At 36.1% G+C, this 24,887-nt stretch overlaps 1 protein-coding gene across 1 annotated transcript in view; it reads right to left on the bottom strand.

The window, feature by feature from the left end:
* The window catches only part of KCNH5 (potassium voltage-gated channel subfamily H member 5), a 358,894-nt gene that overhangs the window by 135,040 nt on the left and 198,967 nt on the right, over nt 1–24,887 (bottom strand). The window contains exon 8 of the mRNA XM_040226310.1: nt 10,995–11,194. Coding sequence (XP_040082244.1) covers nt 10,995–11,194 — 200 coding nt within the window. The remainder of the gene's footprint in view (nt 1–10,994; nt 11,195–24,887) is intronic.

Raw genomic sequence — 24,887 nt, 5'->3', positions numbered from 1 at the left:
TTAAAAGATCATGCTGTTAAAGTGCTGCACTCAAAATTCTTAAAGAGTTGGGAATACCAGACAACCTTACCTGCCTCCTGAGAAACCTGTATGTAGGTCAAGAAGCAACAGTTACAACCAGACATGGAAAGATGGACTGGTTCCAAACTGGAAAAGGAATACGTCAAGGCTCTATATTGTCACTCTGTTTATTTAACTTATATGCAGAGAACATCATGCAAAATGCCAAGCTGGATGAAGCACAAGCTGGAATCAAGATTGCTAGGAGAAATGTCAATAACATCAGATATGCAGATGACATCACCCCAATTGCAGAGAGCAAAGAAAAAGTAAAAAGCCCCTTGATGAAGGTGGAAGTGGAAAGTCAAAAGTCTGGCTTTAAATTCAACATCCAGAAAATGAAGTTCATGGAATCCAGTCCCATCACTTCATGGCAAATAGATGGGGAAATGATGAAAACAGTGACAGACTATTTTCTTGGGCTCCAAGAGCACTGTGGATGGTGACTGCAGCCATAAAATTAAAAGACACTTGCTCCTTGGAAGAAAGGGTCTGACAAACCTAGACAGTGTATTAAAAAGCAAAGACTACTTTTTCAATAAAGGTCAATACAGTCAAAGCTACGGTTTTTCCAGTGGTCATGTATGGATGTGAGAGTTGGACCATAAATAAGCCTGAAGAATTGATGCTTTTGAACTGTGGTGTTGGAGAAGACTCTTGAGAGTCCCTTGAACTTCAACAAAATAAACCCAGTCCATCCTAAAGGAAATCAACCATGACTATTCATTGGAAGGACTGATGCTGAAGCTGAAGCCCCAATACTTTGGCCACTTGATGCAAAGAGCCAACTCAGTAGAAAAGACGCTGTTGCTAAGAAAGATTGAAGGCAAAAGGAGAAGGGGATGACAGAGGATGAGATGGTTGGATGGCATCCCCAACTCAGTTGACATGAATTTGAGCAAGCTCAGTGAATGGTGAAAGACAGGGCAGCCTGGCATGCTGCAGTCCATGGTGTCACAGATAGCTGGACATGACTGACTGATTGAACAACAACAGTATCAACAACAACAGAAATAACAGAAGTGGAAGGTTTTTTTTAAAGCTTATTTGATAAAATCCAACCATTTAAACAATCCTACCTTTATCTCATACGCTGCAAAAATTGTAGGAAACAGTATAATATCATTCATAAAATAAGTATTTTGATGGCCATTTCTACAGATTTGCTGTAGTAAGTTTAGAGAGTTTAAGAACAGAGCAATCAAGGTGGCTTAGTACAAAATAATAAGTTGTTTACAAACACCTACTCATATTGTAACACCACCTACAACATTCATGGATTTTTTTTCACCAAAGTCCAAAATACATTTATTTTCATTCATGGTGTTTGTATATATAAATATTTTATTCATCCAAATTGTCCTCCAGCTGAGGTTCTATTTTCATCTATATTTAAAGACAACAGTATGCAGTGAATTACAAGCAAAGACTATGATTAAAAATGGTGCCATGCCTAACCTAATTCTTATAGTTTATGACTGGTAAAGGAAGAAATCAAAAGTAACCACAATAAATGAAATTATTTGATATCGTGTATTACTGCTTATCTTATGCAAGCCCTATATGCACACTTTTCATACTCTAACCAACTAAGTGACAGTAATCTCTATTGTGGATGTGAGTTTCATAAAAGCATCAAAAGCAATTCTCATATCAAGATGAATCCAGGCTACTGAGCAAATCATCAGTGGTCTTATATGAACAACTCCTTCTTATTCCTGGACTATAGCTATCAAATGATTCCTTAGTCCCTTCCTCAGAGGCTATGACAAGAATGTTGAGAGAATGAAATACAAACTAGCCCTCTCTAATGCACTAAGGTAATTTCAACATGATACATAAAAAGTGCACTTAATATTATTCTTAGAGAATGATTTGAGCCACTCTGGTTTTAACCTGTTATACAATGTCTCCCTACCATTTGGAGGAAAATAATACTGTCTACTACCTGACACACACAAAATTTACTGCTAATTATACTAGCTAACAGTAAAATAAAGCTGGCACTGGAGCACTCTTAAAATATTTCAAAAGCCATGACACATCCAATTTAACTTGATGTTTCAAATTACTATCACAGAAAATATTACTTAAAATTCCTATCTACTTACAATGTTTCTAATAAACCCTTGAATGGTATTTTGGTTAACTTCTGATTCATTAAAGGAAAAATATAATTGAGGTTTTAGATAAAGTCTACCTTTTCAGATAATGCCTTCAGGTCAGCTAGGAAAGTGTGAATGCTTACCCTGTAATTTTTCAGAAGGTAACAACTGAGAAGCACATGAAGAGATAACAATAATTAAGTTTCCTTGCCATGTTAAGCGGAGAAGGCAATGGCACCCCACTCCAGTACTCTTGCCTGGAAAATCCCATGGGCGACGGAGCCTGGTAGGCTGCAGTCCATGGGGTCGCGAAGAGTCGGACACAACTGAGCGACTTCCCTTTCACTTTTCACTTTCATGCATTGGAGAAGGAAATGGCAACCCACTCCAGTGTTCTTGCCTGGAGAATCCCAGGGACGGGGAGCCTGGCGGGCTGCTGTCTATTGGGTCGCACAGAGTCAGACACGACTGAAGCGACTTAGCAGCAGCAGCAGTCATGTTAAGGTATAGATAGAAAAGTCATAGTTTTCAGATATTTGGAGCATGTTACTTTCACACAACAGGCTGAAGAATAGTTTCCTAAAATAATAAACCACCCAAAGTCTCTTTTGCTCAACAAGCAGTTTATTTAAAAACCATATGAAAAAAAATGCTAGTTGTCCCATGTGCCTGGCCTGGCTTAGCCCCATCAGAGATTCTGAATCCTCAAGATTATTTTTAAGATGGTGTTTGTTATGCCACATTGGAAAAACCAGTTAGTTTCATGTGTAAACTACAGCCATTAGATGTACTAATAAAAATTGTTGAGAAATAAGTATTGAATCATTATTATATTTTATTATATAATATTCAATAAAGGATCTCTTGAATATATGTTTTTGAATTGTAAAATGGCTATGATGTTTAATAGTACTCTAAGTCATTTAGATACAATTAGCATGTAATTTTAGTGTTAAGACCTCAAAATTCACTTTGCACCCTGTTCTGTCTATATTCTTTACCGGCAGGGAGTTAATTTCTGCCTGATGCAGACAGAGCACTCATCTTTAAATAATTCCAGTATCTAAGGTTTCCCATCATACCTCTTTCCAAACTAAGTGTTCATATTTCTTTAACTATTCATCTTATAACGAGATTCCCAGAAATTTATGTTATCATGATTATCTCTCATACGTGTACTGTCATTTGATAATATTTCTTTAAAATATTCAGCCAAACATAATATTTTGCCTATAATATGAATAGCATGGACTATATTGGGATGATTATTACTTCCCTTGACCCAAATGCAAAAGTCCTATTAACTCATCTTTAAGATCAATTCAGTTTTGTTTAACTGTCTTCACATGTGTATGCTTACATGGCATCTTTAACCAGGTGAGGCTCTTAGAAAGCCAGTGCCTTCACTCGGGTTCAGCTATGCATTGCTATAGAAACTTCTCGAAGTACTTAAATAATTTAAATATTGAACCAAGATAATGACACCATGAATATATAAGAATGTCATCCCTGTTTTTCACATTGAGGAATACAAAGAAATATTTAGACAGGCTTTTCTAAATTGAAAAACATGTATAGAAGTAAAAAAATTAAAAGAAAGTTAATTTGTAGAAAAAAAAATATATTGCCTACTATATTTGGAAGAAGTAAAGTGCTTCTGTGAAAGATATGCTTTAAAAATAATCCAAGATTTTAACATATTCAAAATCAATCTCTTTATATTCTAAAGGCATAAATCTGTTTGAATGTTTTGCATAATTCTGCCAGAACTTTTCATATAATGGATCTGCCTACTGATACTTCATGCTTATTACAAAACACATGAAACAAGAAATGAAGACCAAAGAAATTTTTTCTTATTGAGATTTGTCGAAGAATATATTAGAAAAAAATGTGCTAAGACAGTGGAAAATAAAAAACGGTAAGGTTTTAAACTATATTCTATAAAACAAGCAGAAAATAAATCCAGTATTATGAGAAATATGTGGTCCCCACATAATACAAGTATATTTTTTCATATAGTCCTAAAGCTGAAAATAAACTCTCTAGGCATTTACGTCATTTAAATTATTTCTCAGAAAAGTTACCTTAAACCGTGGGATAGATTTTTTTAGGTTTAATGATCCATCATTTCTATTTCCTCCCCATAATTTGCTCTTTCCCTTTTAAATCTTCTCCTTCCACCCATTTCTCTTGTCTTTTAAGGGCACAGAATGTTATCAAGTAGCAAAAGGCCAGAGGATGGATTTTGGCTATTGAATTTTAAAAAACTGAAGCAACTATAGTAATTAGTAGTCAATAAAATACTTTCAACCAAATAAAATTAATCTAGATACTGTTCTATATTTTTAAATTTCCTAAGGCAAACTTTCAGGATAAAAATGCTACAACTTCACATCAGTACTAATCTTAATGCCACAACTTATATTAGAGAAAGCATTATTCATAAAAGACAAGTTAAGACTGAATTAAATCAGTGATTAATTTGCTTGTGGGTTTAAAGCTAAATTCAAAAAAATCTATAAACTAAATATGTGGAAGCAGTAGAATGAAATCTCAGTAATTGGGGTGAAGGTTTTCTCTAATTAGCTGCAATGCATCATTAAATTCTATAGCACCAGCAGCTGAAAAAATATTTATAGCTGTTTTAAAACTAACAAGAGAAGCATCAAAACAAAGATTTTGTTTCACACATTATTTTTGTTCCAGAAAATAATACTGAAGTGGGTAGTAGCCATTCCCTTCTCTAGGGGATTTTCCTGACCCAGGGTTCAAACCTGGGTCTCCTGCATTACAGACAGATTTTTTTAAGATCTGAGCCACCAGAGAAGCCCAGTGTCAAACAGCATAACTCTTAAAAACCAGGTGCTGTTTACTAAAGCTATCTTCAAGTAAATCCGTATTTCTAAGATTATTTCTACAACTATAAGATTTATGTGATTACTGTCATCAAACTTTCATTTTCTTCTATCCTATTTTAACAGGCTCAACCAATGTCATTCCTATTATCAAAAGTAAATATGAATTATATAACAGATAGATACACAATGGATGAATGGATGGATGATGGATTAGATAAATAAGATGAAAAAAGAGACAAGAGAGGAACAGAAAAGATAGAAAGCTTTATTATGAAAGCCAAATAAGCTTATTGGTTGCCATTTTGAAAATAATTTATAAAGGGACAGGGGAGGATGCACTGATCAATCACTTGGCTACAAAATAACATACATAGGACAAAAGAGAGTGACTAACCAAGTAATAGCAATGGAGGTGGTGAGAAATAGAGATGGAGCCAACAGGATTTTGGTGGAAGTTTCAATGTAGGAGGTTTGTCCTAAACAACCGAGGGGCAGAGTTTCTATGAATTGCACTGGGGAAGAATGTCAGTGGAGTTGGTTTATGGGAGATGATTAGGAGTTCAGTTCTGGACAACTTCATTGGATATGAGTAGGCAGTCGAATAGGGGAATCTGTGGATCAGAGAATAAGTCCAGGATGATTATGTACACTAGGGTGGTGTTAGCATATATTATTATAGTCATCAGATTGTATGATATCACTAAAGGAGAGATTCTAGACAGAAGAGGGTAGAGGCATAGTGACTGAGGTCTAGATATTTCCAAATTTTGTATATTTTCTTGGTCAAACTGCTTTCAAAAGAAGTGCCCTACTAAATCACATATAGACCAGAATAACATAATAGTATCAGTCACTACAGTCTGTGTTAATATTGGGAATTATCTTTAACAGTCTCTTGTTCCTTAGGTATTTATTCATTACAAGTGAAAGGAAGACATTTTGTATGTTTATTAGTAATTTGTATTTTTGCCTTCTATAAGTTATCCTGCAAACAAAAAAATATATGGGGATAATAAGATTAAACTTATTATAAAAATATATAATATATATATAACTTATATAAAATTATATTCTAATTTTTCCTATTGCTCTGTAAGTCACTTTACATATTAAGGCAAAAGTAGGAAGTCAAGAAACACCTGGAGTAACAGGCAAATTTGGCCTTGGAGTACAGAATGAAGCAGGACAAAGGTTAACAGAGTTCTGCCAAGAGAATGCATTGGTCATAGCAAACATCCTCTTCCAACAATACAGGAGAAGACTCTCCACATGAACATCACCAGATGGTCAACACCAAAATCAGACTGATTATATTCTTTGCAGCCAAAGATGGAGAAGCTCTATACAGTCAGCAAAAACAAGACAGGGTGTATACTGTGGCTCAGATCATGAACTCCTTATTGCCAAATTCAGACTTAAATTGAAGAAAGTGGGGAAAACCACTAGACCATTCAGTTATGACCTAAATCAAATCCCTTATGACTATACAGTGGAAGTGAGAAATAGATTTAAGGGACTAGATCTGATAGACAGAGTGCCTGATGAACTATGGACGGAGGTACGTGACATTGTACAGGAGACAGGGATCAAAAACATCCCCATGGAAGAGAAACACAAAAAAGCAAAATGGCTGTCTGAGGAAGCATTACAAATAGCTGTGAAAAGAAGAGAAGTTAAAAGCAAAGGAGAAAAGGAAAGATATTCCCGTTTGAATGCAGAGTTCCAAAGAATAGCAAGGAGAAATAAGAAAGCCTTCCTCAGAGATCAATGCAAAGAAATAGATGAAAACAATAGAATGGGAAAGACAAGAGACCTCTTCAAGAAAATTAGAGATACCAAGGAAACATTTCATGCAAAGATGGGCACAATAAAGGACAGAAATGGTATGGACCTAAGAGAAGCAGAAGATATTAAGAAGAGCTGGCAAGAATACACAGAAGAACTGTACAAAAAAGATCTTCATGACCCAGATAATCACGAAAGTATCACACTCATCTAGAGCTGGACATCCTGGAATGTGAAGTCAGATGGGCCTTAGGAAGCATCACCACGAACAAAGCTAGTGGAGGCGATGGAATTCCAGTTGAGCTATTTCAAATTCTAAAAGATGATGCTGTGAAAGTGCTGCACTCAATATGCCAGCAAATTTGGAAAACTCAGCAGTGGCCACAGGACTGGAAAAGGTCCGTTTTCATTCCAATCCCAAAGAAAGGCAATGCCAAAGAATGCTCAAACTACTGCATGATTGCACTCATCTCACACGCTAGTAAAGTAATGCTCAAAATTCTCCAAGCCAGGCTTTAACAATACATGAACTGTGAACTTCCAGATGTTCAAGCTGGTTTTAGAAAGGGCAGAGGAACCAGAAATCAAATTGCCAACATCTGCTGGATCATTGAAAAAGGAAGAGAGTTCCAGGAAAATATATATTTCTGCTTTATTGACTATGCCAAAGCCTTTGACTGTGTGGATCACAAGAAACTGTGGAAAATTCTGAAAGAGATGGGAATACCAGACCACCTGACCTGCCTCTTGCGAAACCTGTACACAGGTCAGGAAGCAACAGTTAGAACTGGACATGGAACAACAGACTGGTTCCAAATAGGAAAAGGAGTACATCAAGGTTGTATATTGTCACCCTGCCTTTTTAACTTATATGCAGAGTACATCATGAGAAATGCTGGGCTGGAGGAAGCACAAGCTGGAATCAAGATTGCTGGGAGAAATATCAATAACCTCAGATATGCAGATGACACCACCCTTATGGCAGAAAGTGAAGAGGAACTAAAAAGCCTCTTGATGAAAGTGAAAGAGGAGAGTGAAAAAGTTGCCTTGAAGCTCAACATTCAGAAAACTAAGATCATGGCATCCATTCCCGTCACTTCATGGCAAATAGAGATACAGTGGAAACTGTGGCTGACTTTATTTTGGGGGCTCCCAAATCACTGCAGATGGTGACTGCAGCCATGAAATTAAAAGACGCTTACTCCTTGGAAGGAAAGTTATGACCAACCTAGACAGCATATTAAAAAGCAGAGACATTACTTTGCCAACAAAGGTCCGTCTAGTCAAGGCTATGGTTTTTCCTCTGGTCATGATGGATGTGAGAGTTGGACTATAAAGAAAGCTGAGCGCAGAAGTATTGATGCTTTTGAACTGTGGTGTTAGAGAAGACTCTTGAGAGTCCCTTGGACTGTAAGGAGATCCAACCAGTCCATCCTAAAGGAGATTAGTCCTGGGTGTTCATTGGCAGGACTGATGTTGAAGCTGAAACTCCAATACTTGGGCCACCTGATGCAGAGGGCTGACTCATTTGAAAAGACCCTGATGCTGAGAAAGATTGAAGGTGGGACGAGAAGGAGATGACAGAGGATGAGATGGTTGGATGGCATCACCGACACAATGGACATGGGTTTGGGTGGATTCCGGGAGTTGGTGATGGACAGGGAGGTCTGGCATGCTTCGGTTCATGGGGTCGCAAAGATTCGGACACAACTGAGCAACTGAACTGCACTGAACTGAATTCATTTTAATATTTTTACTTATTTCTTTAAAAATATTTTCATGTGAATAAAAATTTTATTTCAATTTTAATATTATCTTCATCTGTTTTCCCTAACACTCCAATTTCCATCAATATTCTACCAATCAGAAGTACATTCCTGTGACCACAAATAGTGAATAGCAAACAACCAAAAAAATGTCCATACTGAAACTACATTGTGGATGCACTTCTATACACACCCGATGCCAGTGTATTATACCCTAACTGTATCATGAAGCAGACAGGTGAGTAGGTACTAGAGGGGAAGCTTGTGAGAATCTGTTGATTCCATTATTCCCAGCATCTGGGAATTCAGAGAGAGAAAGGAACTCGAAGATCAGATCTGTACCAGATCTGTGGCATAGGCTCTGGGTTTATGTAAAGAGCTATCATTCCAACATTTTACTGATGTTTTCTGTCAGCTACCATAAAGCCCCACTGAATTTTCTGGGAAGAAAAGCTTCTGACCAAGACACTGATTGACAAGGTAGATGGTTGCCTCTGAGCTCAGTTTCACTGAGTGTGGACCTCAAAGAATATCCTGCATTTGGCAATTTAAACACTGATGCCCACATGCACCTCTGAGGAAGATTTTTTCCTTCTTGGATTCCCTCACTAATAACCTTATATCAGTTCAGGCACACATTAATCAAATTCCACAGATGTGCAATTTGTCCTTTCCCCTCTGTGGTCACATATTCCACATTAAGGGACCATTTAACTGCATCTTGCAAACTGTGGAAAAGTGAGCAAATAATTTCCTCTTTCATAATTCTTCCGCACAGCTATCCAGAATCTTACCTGCACTCTTTGCAGGCTTCAGTCCTTCAACTCTTACTTTTCAAGTCCATTCCCTTCAACTCCTCTCAGCTGTTCTGCCCCTAACAACAGCTGTTCTGGCTTAAAACTTCCTACTTGCCTCATGAAATTCCCCTAACTAAAAATCTACTTTGTTCATTGGTTCTTTCACCAGGACACTGAAAGGTGCTTGTTGAGATGGTCTGAAAGAAATTCTATGTCAACCTCCTATGATTAAAAACACAAAATTTGTGGGAAATGGCAAGGAAGATTATGTGCTGATTTGTTGTTGTTTTCGTTCTCTCAGTCATGTCCAGCTCTTTGCAACCCCATGGACTGCAGCATGCCAGGCCTCTCTGTCCTTCACCATCTCCTGGAGCTTGCTCAAATTCATGTCCATTGAGTCAGTGATGACATCCAACCATCTTGTCCTCTGTCATCCCCTTCTCTTCCTGCCTTCAATCTTTCCCAGCATCAGGGTCTTTTCTAATGAGTCAGTTCTTTGCATCAGCTGGCCAAAGTATTGGAGCTTCAGCTTCAGCATTAGTCTTTCCAATGAATATCAGGGACTGATCTCCTTTAGGATGGACTGGTTGGATCTCCTTGCAGTCCAAGGGATTCGCAAGAGTCTTCTCTAATACCACAGTTAAAAGCATCAATTCTTCAGCGCTCAGCCTTCTTTATGGTCCAACTCTCATATACATTCAGGACTACTGGTAAAACTATAGCTTTGACTATATGGACTTTTGTCAGCCAAGTTATATGCTGATTACCATATGTCAAAAATGTGCTGATTACCAAATGTACTGATTACCATATGTCAAAAATCAGTACCTAAAAATAAAGCCTTCATCAATACTTATAAAGTGGAATAGTTCAAGATCAGTTTTCTCTAAAATTCTTATATGCAAGCCCTACTTGTCATTCTCTACGTTTGATGTGAATCAGCTGAGTATAGGAAGTGATGACTTTTAAATTTGATTTTATTTATCATGAGAGGACTTCGATTTCTTCTTTCACCCTGGTATATGTTAGACTGTAAAAATTTAGAGATTCCATGAAAAGACAAGAAAGAAATTAGGAATGTCAGGTGGATTCCAGAGGTGGTATTCATTTCATAAGTTTTATAAGGAAATGGGAAAAAGAAAGAATTTTAAGTTGCATTATAAAAGTGAGAGAAGAGGAATTTAAGTAGAGGGTAAAATAGAAGACACATAACCTTTTAGTTATAAGCAAGGATGTTTCTAAATTTTAAATGAGCAAAGTGTCAAAAGAGAAATCAGGAATAAAATCTAGCAGGAGAAATGGCAACACTGTTAGCATTTTTGAAGAATTTGGAAAATTATTCTGAGTGTTATGAGAGTGTTTTAGGCAAATGAAGTAATTAGTTGTTTTCAGGAACCACAATCCCTAAATTAAGTGTGATGACTACTAGTACTAATTGATGATTAATGGTTGATTGCTTTCTACCTTCTAAGTGCTAAGTAATATGACTGACTGATATTTGCTTGTGAAATACAGAATAACAATAATATACAAGTAATATGTGAGTGACAAAGTTACATGCATCTGAAGATCCTATTGAAACATAAAATAAGTAACAAAAACAGTTATAATAATCCATACCTTTTCTGTGTCAATGCCTTTTGACATGGACCATGTTGAGACAATATAATCCATGACTCGTTCACTAAGGCCTTTGGGGACCTGATAGAGTTTCAGAAAGTCCCGTACATTATTTAGCATCTCATGGTATCGGTTGGTGTTGGCATACATTTGCTGGAAAATTGTGGTAACATTTCCAAAAATAGTTGCATAAAGAAGAGCTGAAAGAGAAGAAATGATGAAAATAAAATAAATATCCCAAGTGAAAATAAATGATGTGAATACTGGCCAGATCAATAAATTATCTGACAGAGATACCTTAATAAACTTTTCAGGATTACGCATGATAACCCCCTGAGAAGAGTGCCTACAATTTGGTGTTCACTCAGTAAATCTTATCTTTAGTATGATCAACATGATTTTTGAGTGACCACCAGCTAGTCAGTTTGGTAAAACATGATGATGACTGATAGATTTCATGAAGAATTAGATGACCCAAGTTTATGATCTGCCTCTTAGCCTTATCACTAAAATTATCCTCCAGCCCTGTCTTCCTGAATGAAGCTTAATCAATTTAAAATTTTGAGGAATTGATGATTCAGTTTAGAAATATATGCTCATTCTCATTGCATGCTTCTTCCAGCTTTTGGAATATTTCCCTGCTTATCAATATTTTTGACAGAATATCAAAAATATAGGATGAGAAGACAAATCAAGGTGTTTCATTTCTAGAAGATTTTAGGAAGAAACAGAATTGGAATTAACAGCTAAAATAAAACTTTGGGATGCCTATAATTTCTACTTATTAAATTTATGTCAGTAATCCAGTACTGTAAAGATTTTTTTTTACTTCATTATTTTAAGAATAACTTGTAACCTGCAAACCACTGTTATCTATCTACAGTAGCTAAAGAAAAGTATAAGGTGTTCTAATGCCCCTGATTGCTACTTCCTCCATCAACCAATAATTTACCAACTCCTCTTTCTCAAGATATATCAGGTTACTAATGTTGACCTGATCTTGAAAAAACTTTTAAAAGCAGTTGAGTTCAGAGCCAAATAAATACATCTTCAATCACACACCACTCCTAACCTATCCTGTCCCTTTAGTTTTATCCCTTAACAGCCCTCTTTTGAAAAGAAGGCACTATTTTATTCCCTTTAATATTCAGTAAACACTATGTTTAATAACCATACTCATTGCAAAAGCATTTCACAAATAAGTAGAGTATCAGACGACGATCACTTCCATTCTTGTTCCTCTAAGCATTTGAAAAAATAATTCCTCTGAACAAAATGTATGAACTGTTTCATTTCACAGTTTCATCAATCAAATTCCACTTGATGGAAAGAGTATTATATCAAACCAGTGAAGCAACTTAAGATCCTCAATCTATTTTCAGAAAATCACTTGTTTTCTTTAAGAACAGTGGCTCTTTGAGCATAACAAATTAAAATTTCACAATAGGAAGCTATGATTTTTACAAGCAGTTACTCAGGTTCTTTTTTTAAATCACTTTTTAGGGTTTTTTTGTTGTTTTTACGGGGGGGGTTGCTATTATTTTGGGATGTTGGTGTCAGCACAGAACAATTTTTAAGATAGACAATATTTTGTTAAAACTAAGTAGGAAGAATATAATGCTGACACTTCTCAACAAGATCTTTAAATCGTTGAATATTTATATTTAAAAACAACAAAAAAGTAGAGGTAATCACAGACTTAATCATTGTTGGTATTAAGAAAGACAAGCACAGATATAATGTGAACAAACTAATGGTAGAAGAATCATATAACAAACATGGAATTTTGAATTTCCAAGAAAGTGACATAGAGAGAATTTGTTTTTTAAATAATGAGCTTTTTACAAGTTAATTAAATAATGCTACAGTCATGCTTTTGAATAGCCTCCAGCTATTTTAAGATGTCAATGAATATTATATAACTATTATTTTGACATGTTCAACTTGTTTGGCTCCCTAAGATGCTTGTAATATGCTCTATTTGCCAAAGTGTCTTACTACTGCCTTTTAGTTAAACAAATTACCACACATTTCATCTTTTGGGGTACATTAAATATGCACACATTCTAGTCATATGAATAGCTTAAGCACTGAAATATGAATAAAACTGTCAAGGTATTTACAGTTTTCAGCATTAATAAATGAAGGATATAATCAACATCCCATTAAGCTGGGTATATTACAAAGATATCTTCTGCCTTCAGCTTTCATGTGAGTGTGGTGTCCTATGCTGAGTAAGATTAATCAAGGTCATAATTTAAGGTAAGACATTCAACTATATACATATAATTATGTGCATGCATATATATATATATAATATGTGTAATTTATATGTATAAATACATATGTATATTTGTACATACATACATGTTTGTAATACATATAATATATGCATAATTATATATACATAATACATACATAATTATGTATAAATTATTTACTTTGAAATGTTATAAAAATCAGCAGAAAGCTCACATATACCCATATGTAGCTCTCTCAATTATGACATCCTACAGAACTATAAGAATCTGCCTGCCAAAACAGGAGATGTAAGAGATGCAGGTTCAATTCCTGGGTCGAGAAGACCACCTGGAGGAGGAAACAGCAACCCACTCCAATATTCTTGCCTAGAGAATCCCATGGACAGAATTGGAGGGCTACAGTCCATGGGGTCACAAAGAGTTGGACATGACTTAGTGACTGAACAACAAAAACAAATAGACATTATATTTAACTAGTATTTTACATGCAGTCATTTTGGGGGTATACAACATTATATAAGTTTTATCATCTATACAAACCTATGTAATATATGTATATTTTTAAAAAGAGAAATCACTTCTTCTTTAAAAATATTTTCAACATTTAAGACTAGTGCACATTTCATAAAATATGGTGACAGCAAGTATGACATTCCATGGCAAGCAACAATACTGCTTCCCACCACAGTTTGTGTTCACAGGATAAAAGAGTACATCCTTAAGGAAAGCGACCATGGAACATGACACCCAACAATGAAAGAAATCGATCTCAATAGAAACTAGCTCTATGCTGCTAACTCCCAAAGTAATAACCTCTCTCTTGAACTACAGATACACAGATATTCTTGAATGTCTAATGCCATTCAAATCTAACGTGTTCAAAAGAGAACTCATTTAACACTACCTTCTCTTCAACAACCAAGTGCATTTTTCATCATTAAATTGCAAAGCCACACCTATTTCCTCAGATTAAAGCTAGAGTCTTTCTTCAATTCACTCCTTGATTCATCTAATCTACTCCATTATCAATTCTTATTGGCTCTACCTTCAAAATAGAGCCTCAATTCAATTTCTTCTCACCACTTCTACCAGCATTCTTGTCTCCTTTAAGTGTACATGCTTTCCCACTGACTAGCTATGTGTCTTTGGACCAGCTACTAGAGCTCTAGAGTATTCTATTTCCTCTCTTACAACTTTACAGTTACTCTAGACTCTCTACAAAGGAGTTGTGCTAAATAAGATAACTCATATAAAATAGTTTTACAGGATGCTTGGGGATGGTGCACGGGGATGATCCAGAGAAATGATATGGGGGGGGAGGTGGGAGGGGGGTTCAGGATTGGGAACTCATGTACACCCGTGGCGGATTCATGTCAACGTATGGCAAAACCAATACAGTATTGTAAAGTAAAATAAAGTAAAAATAAAAATTTTAAAAAAATAAATTAAGTTAAAAAGAATAATAAAACAAAAAAGTTTTAAAAAAATAAAAGAGTCCAATACAGAGTAAGCATCCATGAAATGTTATGTATATATCAGCATCATCATGATGTAATAGCTTCCAAACAATTGACTTTCACTCAGCAGAAAAAACATCCCCTTCCTTCAGCATCACTCTCCACCCCCTATTATGTCTTTGTTCCTAAACTTATTCATCACTACTTTAATTTATATGACATATTTATCTGTTGATATCTACCTTCCCAATTAGAAATGCAAAATCTGTAAATACTAGCCTGGGCCTTGTTCTTTCTTTTTTGCTCACTGCTGTATTTCCAGAACAAAGATCAGTTCCTGGAACATTATAGGTATTTAAATATTTTCTTTCAGTAAACTGACACACCAAAAACCTAGGAAACATTTTTTTCAGAAACATTCTTTTTTTCAAATCAAAGTTTCACTACTGGTGACACAAAAACACAGAAGTACACATTATTAATGTACGTGAGAGAATAAAGTGTTGAGAAACTAAGGTGATACATGTCCTGGCCATATTAAGATAGTAAATGAATTGTGAAGTCCTATTGTCATTCATCAAACACGAATGCTCTTGCTTGACTTGGCAAGGTTTGTGAAAGTAAAAAGTGAAGTCGCTCAGTCGTGTCCGACTCTTTGCAGCCCCGTGGACTGTGTAGCCCACCAGGCTCCTCCGTCCATGGGATTCTCCAGGCAAGAATACTGGAGTGGGTTGCCATTTAACTTTATACTTTGAATGGGATGCCATAGAGGTAATTTTCCTATTTTACTTCCTGGTGGCTCAGATGGTAAAGCGTTTGCCTACAATGCGGGAGACCCAGCTTCAATCTCTGGGTCAGGAATGTCTCCTGGAGAAGGGAATGGCAACCCACTCCAGTATTCTTGTCTCCCCCGCCCCCCGCAAAAAAAAAGGGGATCAAAGAAATATTTTTTGGAACTTCCCTGGTGGCTCAGATGGTAAAGCATCTGCCTACAATCTGGGAGACCCAGGTTCAATCCCTGGGTCAGGAAGATCCCCTGGAGAAGGAAAAGGCAACCCACTCCAGTACTAGCTTATCATATTTAAGCGCTTCCCTCATGGCTCAGCTGGTAAATAATCCACCTCCAATATGGAAGACCTCGGTTCAATCCCTCGATTGGGAAGATCCCCTGCAGTAGGGAAAGGCTACCCACTCCAGTTGGACGCAGCTAAGTGACTTTCACTTTCACATCATATTTAAAGACTTGGTAATTCTGACATCAGTTCAGTTCAGTTCAGTCGCTCAGTCGTGTCCAACTCTTTGCGACCCAACGAATCGCAGCATGCCAGGCCTCCCTGTCCATCACCAACTCCCGGAGTTCACTCAGACTCACGTCCATCGAGTCAGTGATGCCATCCAGCCATCTCATCCTCTGTCGTCCCCTTCTCCTCCTGCCCCCAATCCCTCCGAGCATCAGAGTCTTTTCCAATGAGTCAACTCTTCACACAAGGTGGCCAAAGTACTGGAGTTTCAGCTTCAGCATCATTCCTTCCAAAGAAATCCCAGGACTGATCTCCTTCAGAATGGACTGGTTGGATCTCCTTGCAGTCCAAGGCACTCTCAAGAGTCTTCTCCAACACCACAGTTCAGACGCATCAATTCTTCGGTGCTCAGCCTTCTTCACAGTCCAACTCTCACATCCATACATGACCACTGGAAAAACCATAGCCTTGACTAGACAGACCTTTGTTGGCAAAGAAATGTCTCTGCTTTTCAATATGCTATCTAGGTTGGTCATAACTTTTCTTCCAAGGAGTAAGCGTCTTTTAATTTCATGGCTGCAGTCACCATCTGCAGTGATTTTGGAGCCCCCTAAAATAAAGTCTGACACTGTTTCCACTGTTTGCCCATCTATTTCCCATGAAGTGATGGGACCGGATGCCATGATCTTTGTTTTCTGAATGTTGAGCTTTAAGCCACCTTTTTCACTCTCCTCTTCCACTTTCATCAAGAGGCTCTTTAGTTCCTCTTCACTTTCTGCCATAAGGATGGTGTCATCTGCATATCTGAGGTTATTGGTATTTCTCCCGGCAATCTTGATTCCAGCTTGTGCTTCTTCCAGTCCAGTGTTTCTCATGTTGTACTCTGCATATAAGTTAAATAAGCATGGTGACAACATACAGCCTTGACATACTCCTTTTCCTATTTGGAACCAGTCTGTTGTTCCATGTCCAGTTCTAACTGTTGCTTCTTGACCTGCATATAGGTTTCTCAAGAGGCAGGTCAGGTGGTCTGGTATTCCCATCTCTTTCAGAATTTTCCAGTTTAGTGTGACATACATACTGGTAAATGTCATACCTAAAAGTCCTATAGTTTTCTTATTCAGTGTAACGGGATTATTTTAAAGAAAATTATGTTAGATTAAAGATGGCTATAATTTTCTGACACTCCTTCCATAGATAGCCAGAGTCTTTTTTCCTTTCCCTTGAATCTAGGCATACTCTATTAACTATTTTACTAATGGATTATGGTAACTATAATCACATGCCAATATCTGGGCCCATGCCTTATGAAACTAGAAATTTCTAATTCCTCAATACTAAAATACCTGCTAAAATAACTAGAATATAGTTTATGTGTTGTGAAGGAGCCCGAATATTCCTCTGGAAAGGTCCACATGGAAAGAAATCAAAGCCCCTGGCCAAGAGTCTTGGCTGAGCTCCCTGCTAAACAATGGCCTTAGGCTGTCCAATTTTAACTATGGATATAAGAAGACATTTCTGATAACACTTAAGGCAGGGTGGATGGTTCAACCATCACTTCCCCTTCTATTTATACTGATATTAGTTAAGATGGGAAAGAAAATGTCCTATCAATCTATGATTCCATATGCAGCACAGAGCTTGACAACATCAGCTTACCAGCCATGTATGTGGCTGATCCAACTAAGAATTGAATTTTTCAGACCCACTCAAGCAAACCCAGTGATAACATATGTGCCAGAAATAAGTCATGCCTTCCTAGCCCTGCACAAATTATAGATTTGTGAGTGAAATAAATGGCTGTTCTTGTTTTAAGCCACTAATTTTGATTAGTTATGTAACTCTAATGTTCTAATAAACAGTTTTATGAATAGTTGATTCTCAACTGATTAGTAAACCTGAGAGAGGAGAGTAGTGAGTTCCTTATGATATACATCAGAGTCTAATAGCATATTTAGGAAAAATAAATTTTAATATATTTTATTGAATATATCAATACTCAAAAACATCCATTATTTTTATAATATAAACATTGAAGTCATGAATGAATGCTTTCAAAAAGAAACAAAGTTTAAATGATTGAATAATGTCATAAAACTTAATCCCAGATTTCATTCATGCATTGCTTAATTCCATGGATATTTATTGAACATCTATTATATGCCTCCACTACAATAGTCACTAAGGATAAAACATAATCTCTGTTCTCACATATTACTTACTACTTCCAAAGGAAAAGTGTTAATCCTTAATTCTCCAAAATCATAGCCTTTGAAAGAAAACTAGTGATCATCATATCCTTTTCATAGTTTACAAAAATTCACAAATGAACTTATACCAATACCAAGTATATAAATTAAGTATAGTTTATTTCTCATGGTTAAATAACTTGCAGCGTCAAACAGAATCTGTATTGAGCTAATTAATTGTATCTTTACCTACACTCTTATAAGTTGCACAGAATAACAGATCAGAGGATGATATCCAGTTCTCTGAATAAATTATGTTCTCAGTCACTTTATTTTGTTTGCTCCTTAGGTCACGCTGCAGCCATTCACCTTCTTATAACAATTTATATTTTTTAGATTTTTTGACATCAAACATTTATTTTTCCTAATTATCTTTCTTTTGTAAATCTTGGCAAGTAATCATTAGCCTTAAACTATGTAGTTTAAAATACTTATATAAGGATTTTTGCATCTATGTTCATCAGTGATATTGGCCTGTAGTTTTCTTTTATTGTGGCATCTTTGTCAGGTTTTGGTATTAGGGTGATGGTGGCCTCATAGAATGAGTTTGGAAGTTTACTTTCCTCTGCAATTTTCTGAAAGAGTTCGAGTAGGATAGGTGTTAGCTCTTCTCTAAATTTTTGGTAGAATTCAGAATTCAGCTGTGAAGCCGTCTGGACCTGGGCTTTTGTTTGCTGGAAGATTTCTGATAACAGTTTCAATTTCCATGCTTGTGATGGGTCTGTTAAGATTTTTATTTCTTCCTGGTTCACTTTTGGAAAGTTGTACTTTTCTAAGAATTTGTCCATTTCTTCCACATTGTCCATTTTATTGGCATATAATTGCTGATAGTAGTCTCTTATGATCCTTTGTATTTCTGTGTTGTCTGTTGTGATCTCTCCATTTTCATTTCTAATTTTATTAATTTGATTTTTCTCCCTTTGTTTCTTGATGAGTCTGGCTAATGGTTTGTCAATTTTATTTAACTTCTCAAAGAACCAGCTTTTGGCTTTGCTGATTTTTTTTTGTGCTATGGTCTCTTTTGTTTCTTTTGCATTTATTTATGCCCTAATTTTTAAGATTTCTTTCCTTCTACTAACCCAGGGGTTCTTCATTTCTTCCTTTTCTAGTTGCTTTAGGTGCAGAGTTAGGTTATTTATTTGACTTTTTTCTTGTTTCTTGAGGTATGCCTGTATTGCTATGAACTTTCCCCATGCAACTATGGACACCTTATCTTTGACAAAGGAGGCAAGAATATACAATGGAGAAAAGAGAATCCCTTTAACAAGTGGTGCTGGGAAAACTAGTCAACCACTTGTAAAAGAATGAAACTAGAACATTTTCTAACACCATACACAAAAATAAACTCAAAATAGATTAAAGATCTAAACATAAGGCCAGAAACTATAAAACTCCTAGAGGAGAACATAGGCAAAACACTCTCTGACACAAATCACAGCAGGATCCTTTATGACCCACCTCCCAGAATATTGGAAATCAAAGCAAAAATAAATAAATGGGACCTAATTAAAATTAAAAGCTTCTGCACAACAAAAGAAACTATAAGCAAGGTGAAAAGACAGCCTTCAGAATGGGAGAAAATAATAGCAAATGAAGCAACTGACAAACAACTAATCTCAAAAATATACAAGCAACTCCTGCAGCTCAATTCCAGAAAAAAAACGACCCAATCAAAAAATGGGCCAAAGAACTAAATAGACATTTCTCCAAAGAAGATATACAGATGGCTAACAAACACATGAAAAGATGTGTTTCAACATCATTCATCATCAGAGAAATGCAAATCAAAACCACAGTGAGGTACCATTTCACGCCAGTCAGAATGGCTGCTATCCAAAAGTCTACAAATAAATGCTGGAGAGGGTGTGGGGAAAAGGGAGCCCTCTTACACTGTTGGTGGGAATGCAGCCACTAGTACAGCCACTATGGAGAACAGTGTGCAGATTCCTTAAAAAACTGGAGTAGAACTGCCTTATGACCCAGCAATCCCACTGCTGGGCATACACACTGAGGAAACCAGAATTGAAAGAAACACATGTACCCCAATGTTCATCGCAGCACTGTTTATAATAGCCAGGACATGGAAACAACCTAGATGTCCATCAGCAGATGAATGGATAAAAAGCTGTGGTACATATACACAATGGAGTATTACTCAGCCATTAAAAAGAATACGTTTTAATCGGTTCTAATGAGGTGGATGAAACTGGAGCCGATTATACAGAATGAAGTAAGCCAGAAATAAAAACACTAATACAGTATACTAATGCATATATATGGAATTTAGAAAGAGGTAACAATAACCCTGTATGCGAGACAGCAAAAGAGACACAGATGTATAGAACAGTCTTTTGGACTCTGTGGGAGAGGGAGAGGGTGGGATGATTTGGGAGAATGGCATTGAAACATGTATAATATCATATAAGAAACAAATTGCCAGTCTAGGTTTGATGCAGGATACAAGATGTTTGGGGCTGGTGCACTGGGATGACCCAGAGGGATGGTACGGGGACGGAGGGGGGGAGAGGGGTTCAGGATGGGGAACATGTGTGCACCCGTGGTGGATTCATGTTGATGTGTGGCAAAAGCAATACAATATTGTAAAGTAAATAGCCTCCAATTAAAATAAATAAATTTAAATTTAAAAAAGTTAAAAAATAAAATAAAATAAATTAACAGAAAAAAATAAAATACTTATATAAGAATGCATTTTGTTAACCATTAAGGCCACATAAGTGGTTCAACCATTTCCATTTCTATTTCTATTTACTAAAGTCTACCTTTAATAAATGAAATTTAAGACATGGAAGGAAAATGTTCCACCAAAATATGATTGAATATGTATCACATAGCCTGTTAAAACACTTGAAATCACTCCAAGTAGCTGAACAGACGAAGCTGATCATCAGGCCTACAATTTGGAACTTTTATTCTCCTTCCAGCTGTCTCATAATGGCTTCAGGTTTCCTTGGATGCTCTTTTGCAATGACCCATAAAAGAAAGCACCCTCCAGGCATCAGTTATGAACCAGATATTTTCTCTTTCCCAGTATTCACTTAATCCATGTCCCATTTCACCTAGTACCCAAACCATGCCAACTATCTTGTTAGAAATTAATTTCATTAATTACTTGATGTTAAGTGTTAAATATTGAAAACTATTTGTTACATTATCCCTCTTAGGGATGTTGGCATTTTGAAGGAGGAATTCCAGGTAATACAATGAATTGACTGAATCATTATTAGAATTAATGCTCAATTAGTAAGATAAGTTGACACAGAGAAGAAAATATTTTTTAACTTTATCAAATTATAGCAAGATATTAGAAAGATTTCAATAGCTTTCAGCTGATACCATGATCATCATGAAAACTGACTATATCAAACTAGTTTCAATAATTACCTGTGTGCATGCTAAGTCGCTTCAGTTGTGTCTGACTCTTTGCAACCCCATGGACTTGTAGCCCTCCAGGGTACAAGTAACCACCTTGGTTACTTTTATTTCTAGGTATTTTACTCTTTTTGATAGGATCGTAAGTAGAATAATTTTCTCTTTCTTATAGGTCATTATTGGTATATAGAAAGACAACAGACTTCTGCATATTAATCCTATGTCTTGCAACTTGACTAAATTCATTTGTTATATTTTTCAGGGTATTCATATATATTCTTATACCTTTTTATTTAAAAAAACTTTAAAACACAAAATAATCCAACTACAGTGGTGAGATCAGATAGTCTTGAAGTGTTCAATGATTTGATGCGGAGATTTTCCTTTTCTCTTCAAATTATAAAATGCAAACATCAATTCACTATACCAAGTTGTACGTCTAGTTTTATCAGCTACAGACAAGAAAAAAGTAAAAGAAAAAATATGGTGAATACAGAATGGATCCACTATGGTGAAAAAATAAATTTATTTACAACTCTCCTCTGTTTGTTTTGTACTAAATAGACATTTTAAATGTAATTTTCATTAATTATACCTGCAAGCCATTTCTCTAATCTTCAGCACCAGAATGTAAAAAGACACAATAGAGGGAGGTAACATTAGATCACTTATTCTTTCTATATAAAGTGGGTGTTACTATTATACTTACATTAATATGGAAGCATTAAATATAAAACTTGAAATAATATTAAAATACATCTTTGCCAAAACATGAGTATTATGGATCCAAGACTCAGAGTGAAATGGCACTGCCAACAACCTAAATAAACTGTTGAGGCTACTAAGAATGGTATCTGTGGGACAAAAGTTTCTCATATATTCTGAAAAATAGTGTCATAACCTATCTTCTTGTTGAGCCTCCAAACAGTTTACTCTTGCTTCCAAATCTTTGTCATTAAGTTCCTTTGTGGTAGATTTCAAAATCTGACCATACATTTTTCCTATCTTGGTATGTACATCATTTTGCAATAAGACTTTATTGCTTTTCCCACCAAAAGGTGGAATATGCTTCCTTTAATATGGGCTGGTTTATGACTTCCAATAGAATATGGTGATGATGATGTTATGCAATTTCCAGAGCCAGACATTAAGGGGACTTGCATATTTTAGAATGTTGTCTTAAGATCATGATTCCTGAAGAAACCTGGAATGTACTAGCAGACAGCAAGAACGCAAGAATGGCAAGATTTAGTTATTCAGTGGTCTCAGGTGAAGTTTTAATGGGTACACTGTTTGGACCAATTATCCCATTTCTTGGAAGTTACACCATGACATTATAAAATAAGTGCACAAAAATGATAACTGAGGTGTTCTTTATAATATGCAGAAAGAATAAAATGTTCAACAATAAAGATTGGATAATACAAATGATGGCAAAACAACACAACTGAAAACTAGGTGACCATTCAGATGATGAAGGGGACCTCTTAGGAGAGATACAAAAAGATAAACAGCACATTTTTAATTATTAAAGGGACATTTATTAATTCATATGTATATTTGGCAAATATGATTTATAATGATTTTTATGTTCTTTAAACTTCAGCATTATGCAATATTTTAAATAAACAAAAAGAAATACCAATTTTTTTAAAAAAAGAATAATTTATTTGTATTCCTTAGAAAGGTAGAAGCTATAAATCTCTTTAGAGAACATTTAGGTCAATCCCCAGGTGACACATACATAAAAGATCATCAGGAAACCTGAGATGAGCAACAGCACCATTGATCTCAGGTCTGTTGTTGTCTCTAATCTCTGTGTGACCCCTTTATAAAATTAATTACCAAGAGTTTTCATTCTGCCTTCAGAATGTCTCAGACTGATAGCCTCCTTTCAATTAAGAGCCTAGAATCTGTTCTTTCAACCTATGGATAGGTTACCACCACAGCTTCCGTGCTGTTCAGTCTCCGGTCTCTGCTGGAATACAGTTGGCACACAGCTATTTGGCAAAATTTCCTAAAATACTAAAATGTTGTGATCTTATTTTCTCCATAAAAAATACTTAGTGTATACACACAGGCTTTAACATAAGGGCACTCTGAAAGAATCTATGGGATCTATTCAATGGGGGAAAGTTTCTACCTACCAGACTCAGCACTTTGTATTGATATTTCTTCCATAAGCTAATTTATCATTCCCTATCTGCACTCATTTCCCTGCACACAACAATAGCAATCTCTCCAACTGCCTGTATGGTATATGAATAATCTTAACGCTTAACAAAATTTCATGTAATGCATTGTAAACAATTCATAAAAGGACAGGCAATATAATCCTTAAATAAATTTATACTCTAAGCTCGTTAATGTAGAGCCAGTAGTATCAATTTCCTTGATAATCCCTAAGAATAACTAGATGGTAATGACAATCCTATATGCAAGGCAGCGAAAGAGGAACACATGTAAAGAACAGACTTTTGGACTATGTAGGGGAAGGCAAGGATGGGACAATATGAGAGAACAGCATTGAAACATGTATATTACCATGTGTAAAATAGATGACCAGTGCAAGTTCAATATATGAAACAGGACATTCAAAGTCAGCGCTCTGGAACAACCTAGAGGGGTGGGGTGGGGAGAGAGGTGGGGGTTCAGAATGGGGGAACACATGTGTACCTGTGGCTGATTCATGGTGATGTATTGCAAAAACCATCACAATATTGTAAAGAAATTATCCTCCAATTAAAATAAATTTTTTTTAAGTGGGTGACTGACAGAAGTAGTCAACTAACATGAAAATAGTAAAACAGTTAGCCTACACTCTGTACCTTATGATGAAATGGTAAAACTAGTTTGTGTCTCTACGGAAGACATTAAATTGTATCAGTCAGTTCAGTCGCTTAGTCGTGTCTTACTTTTTGCGACCCCATGGACTGCAGCACTCCAGGCTTCCCTGTCCATCACCACCCCGGGGCTTACTCAAACTCATATCTGTTGAGTTGGTGATACCATCCAACCATCTCATCCTCTGTCATCCCCTGCTCCTCCTGTCTTCAATCTTTCCAAGCATCAGGGTCTTTTCTTTTTTTTTTTTTTTTAATTAATTAATTTATTTTTAATTTTTACTTTACAATTCTGTATTGGTTTTGGCATAGATTGACATGAATCCACCACAGGTGTACATGCGTTCCCAAACATGAACCCCCCTCCCACCCCCCTCCCCACAACATCTCAAATGAGTCATTTTTTTGCATCAGGTGGCCAAAGTATTGGAGTTTCAGCTTCAACATCAGTC

This window comes from Oryx dammah, unplaced genomic scaffold (assembly GCF_014754425.2).
Source record: "Oryx dammah isolate SB20612 unplaced genomic scaffold, SCBI_Odam_1.1 HiC_scaffold_26, whole genome shotgun sequence".
NCBI lineage: Eukaryota > Metazoa > Chordata > Mammalia > Artiodactyla > Bovidae > Oryx > Oryx dammah.
This window is presented reverse-complemented; position numbering and strand designations above follow the sequence as displayed.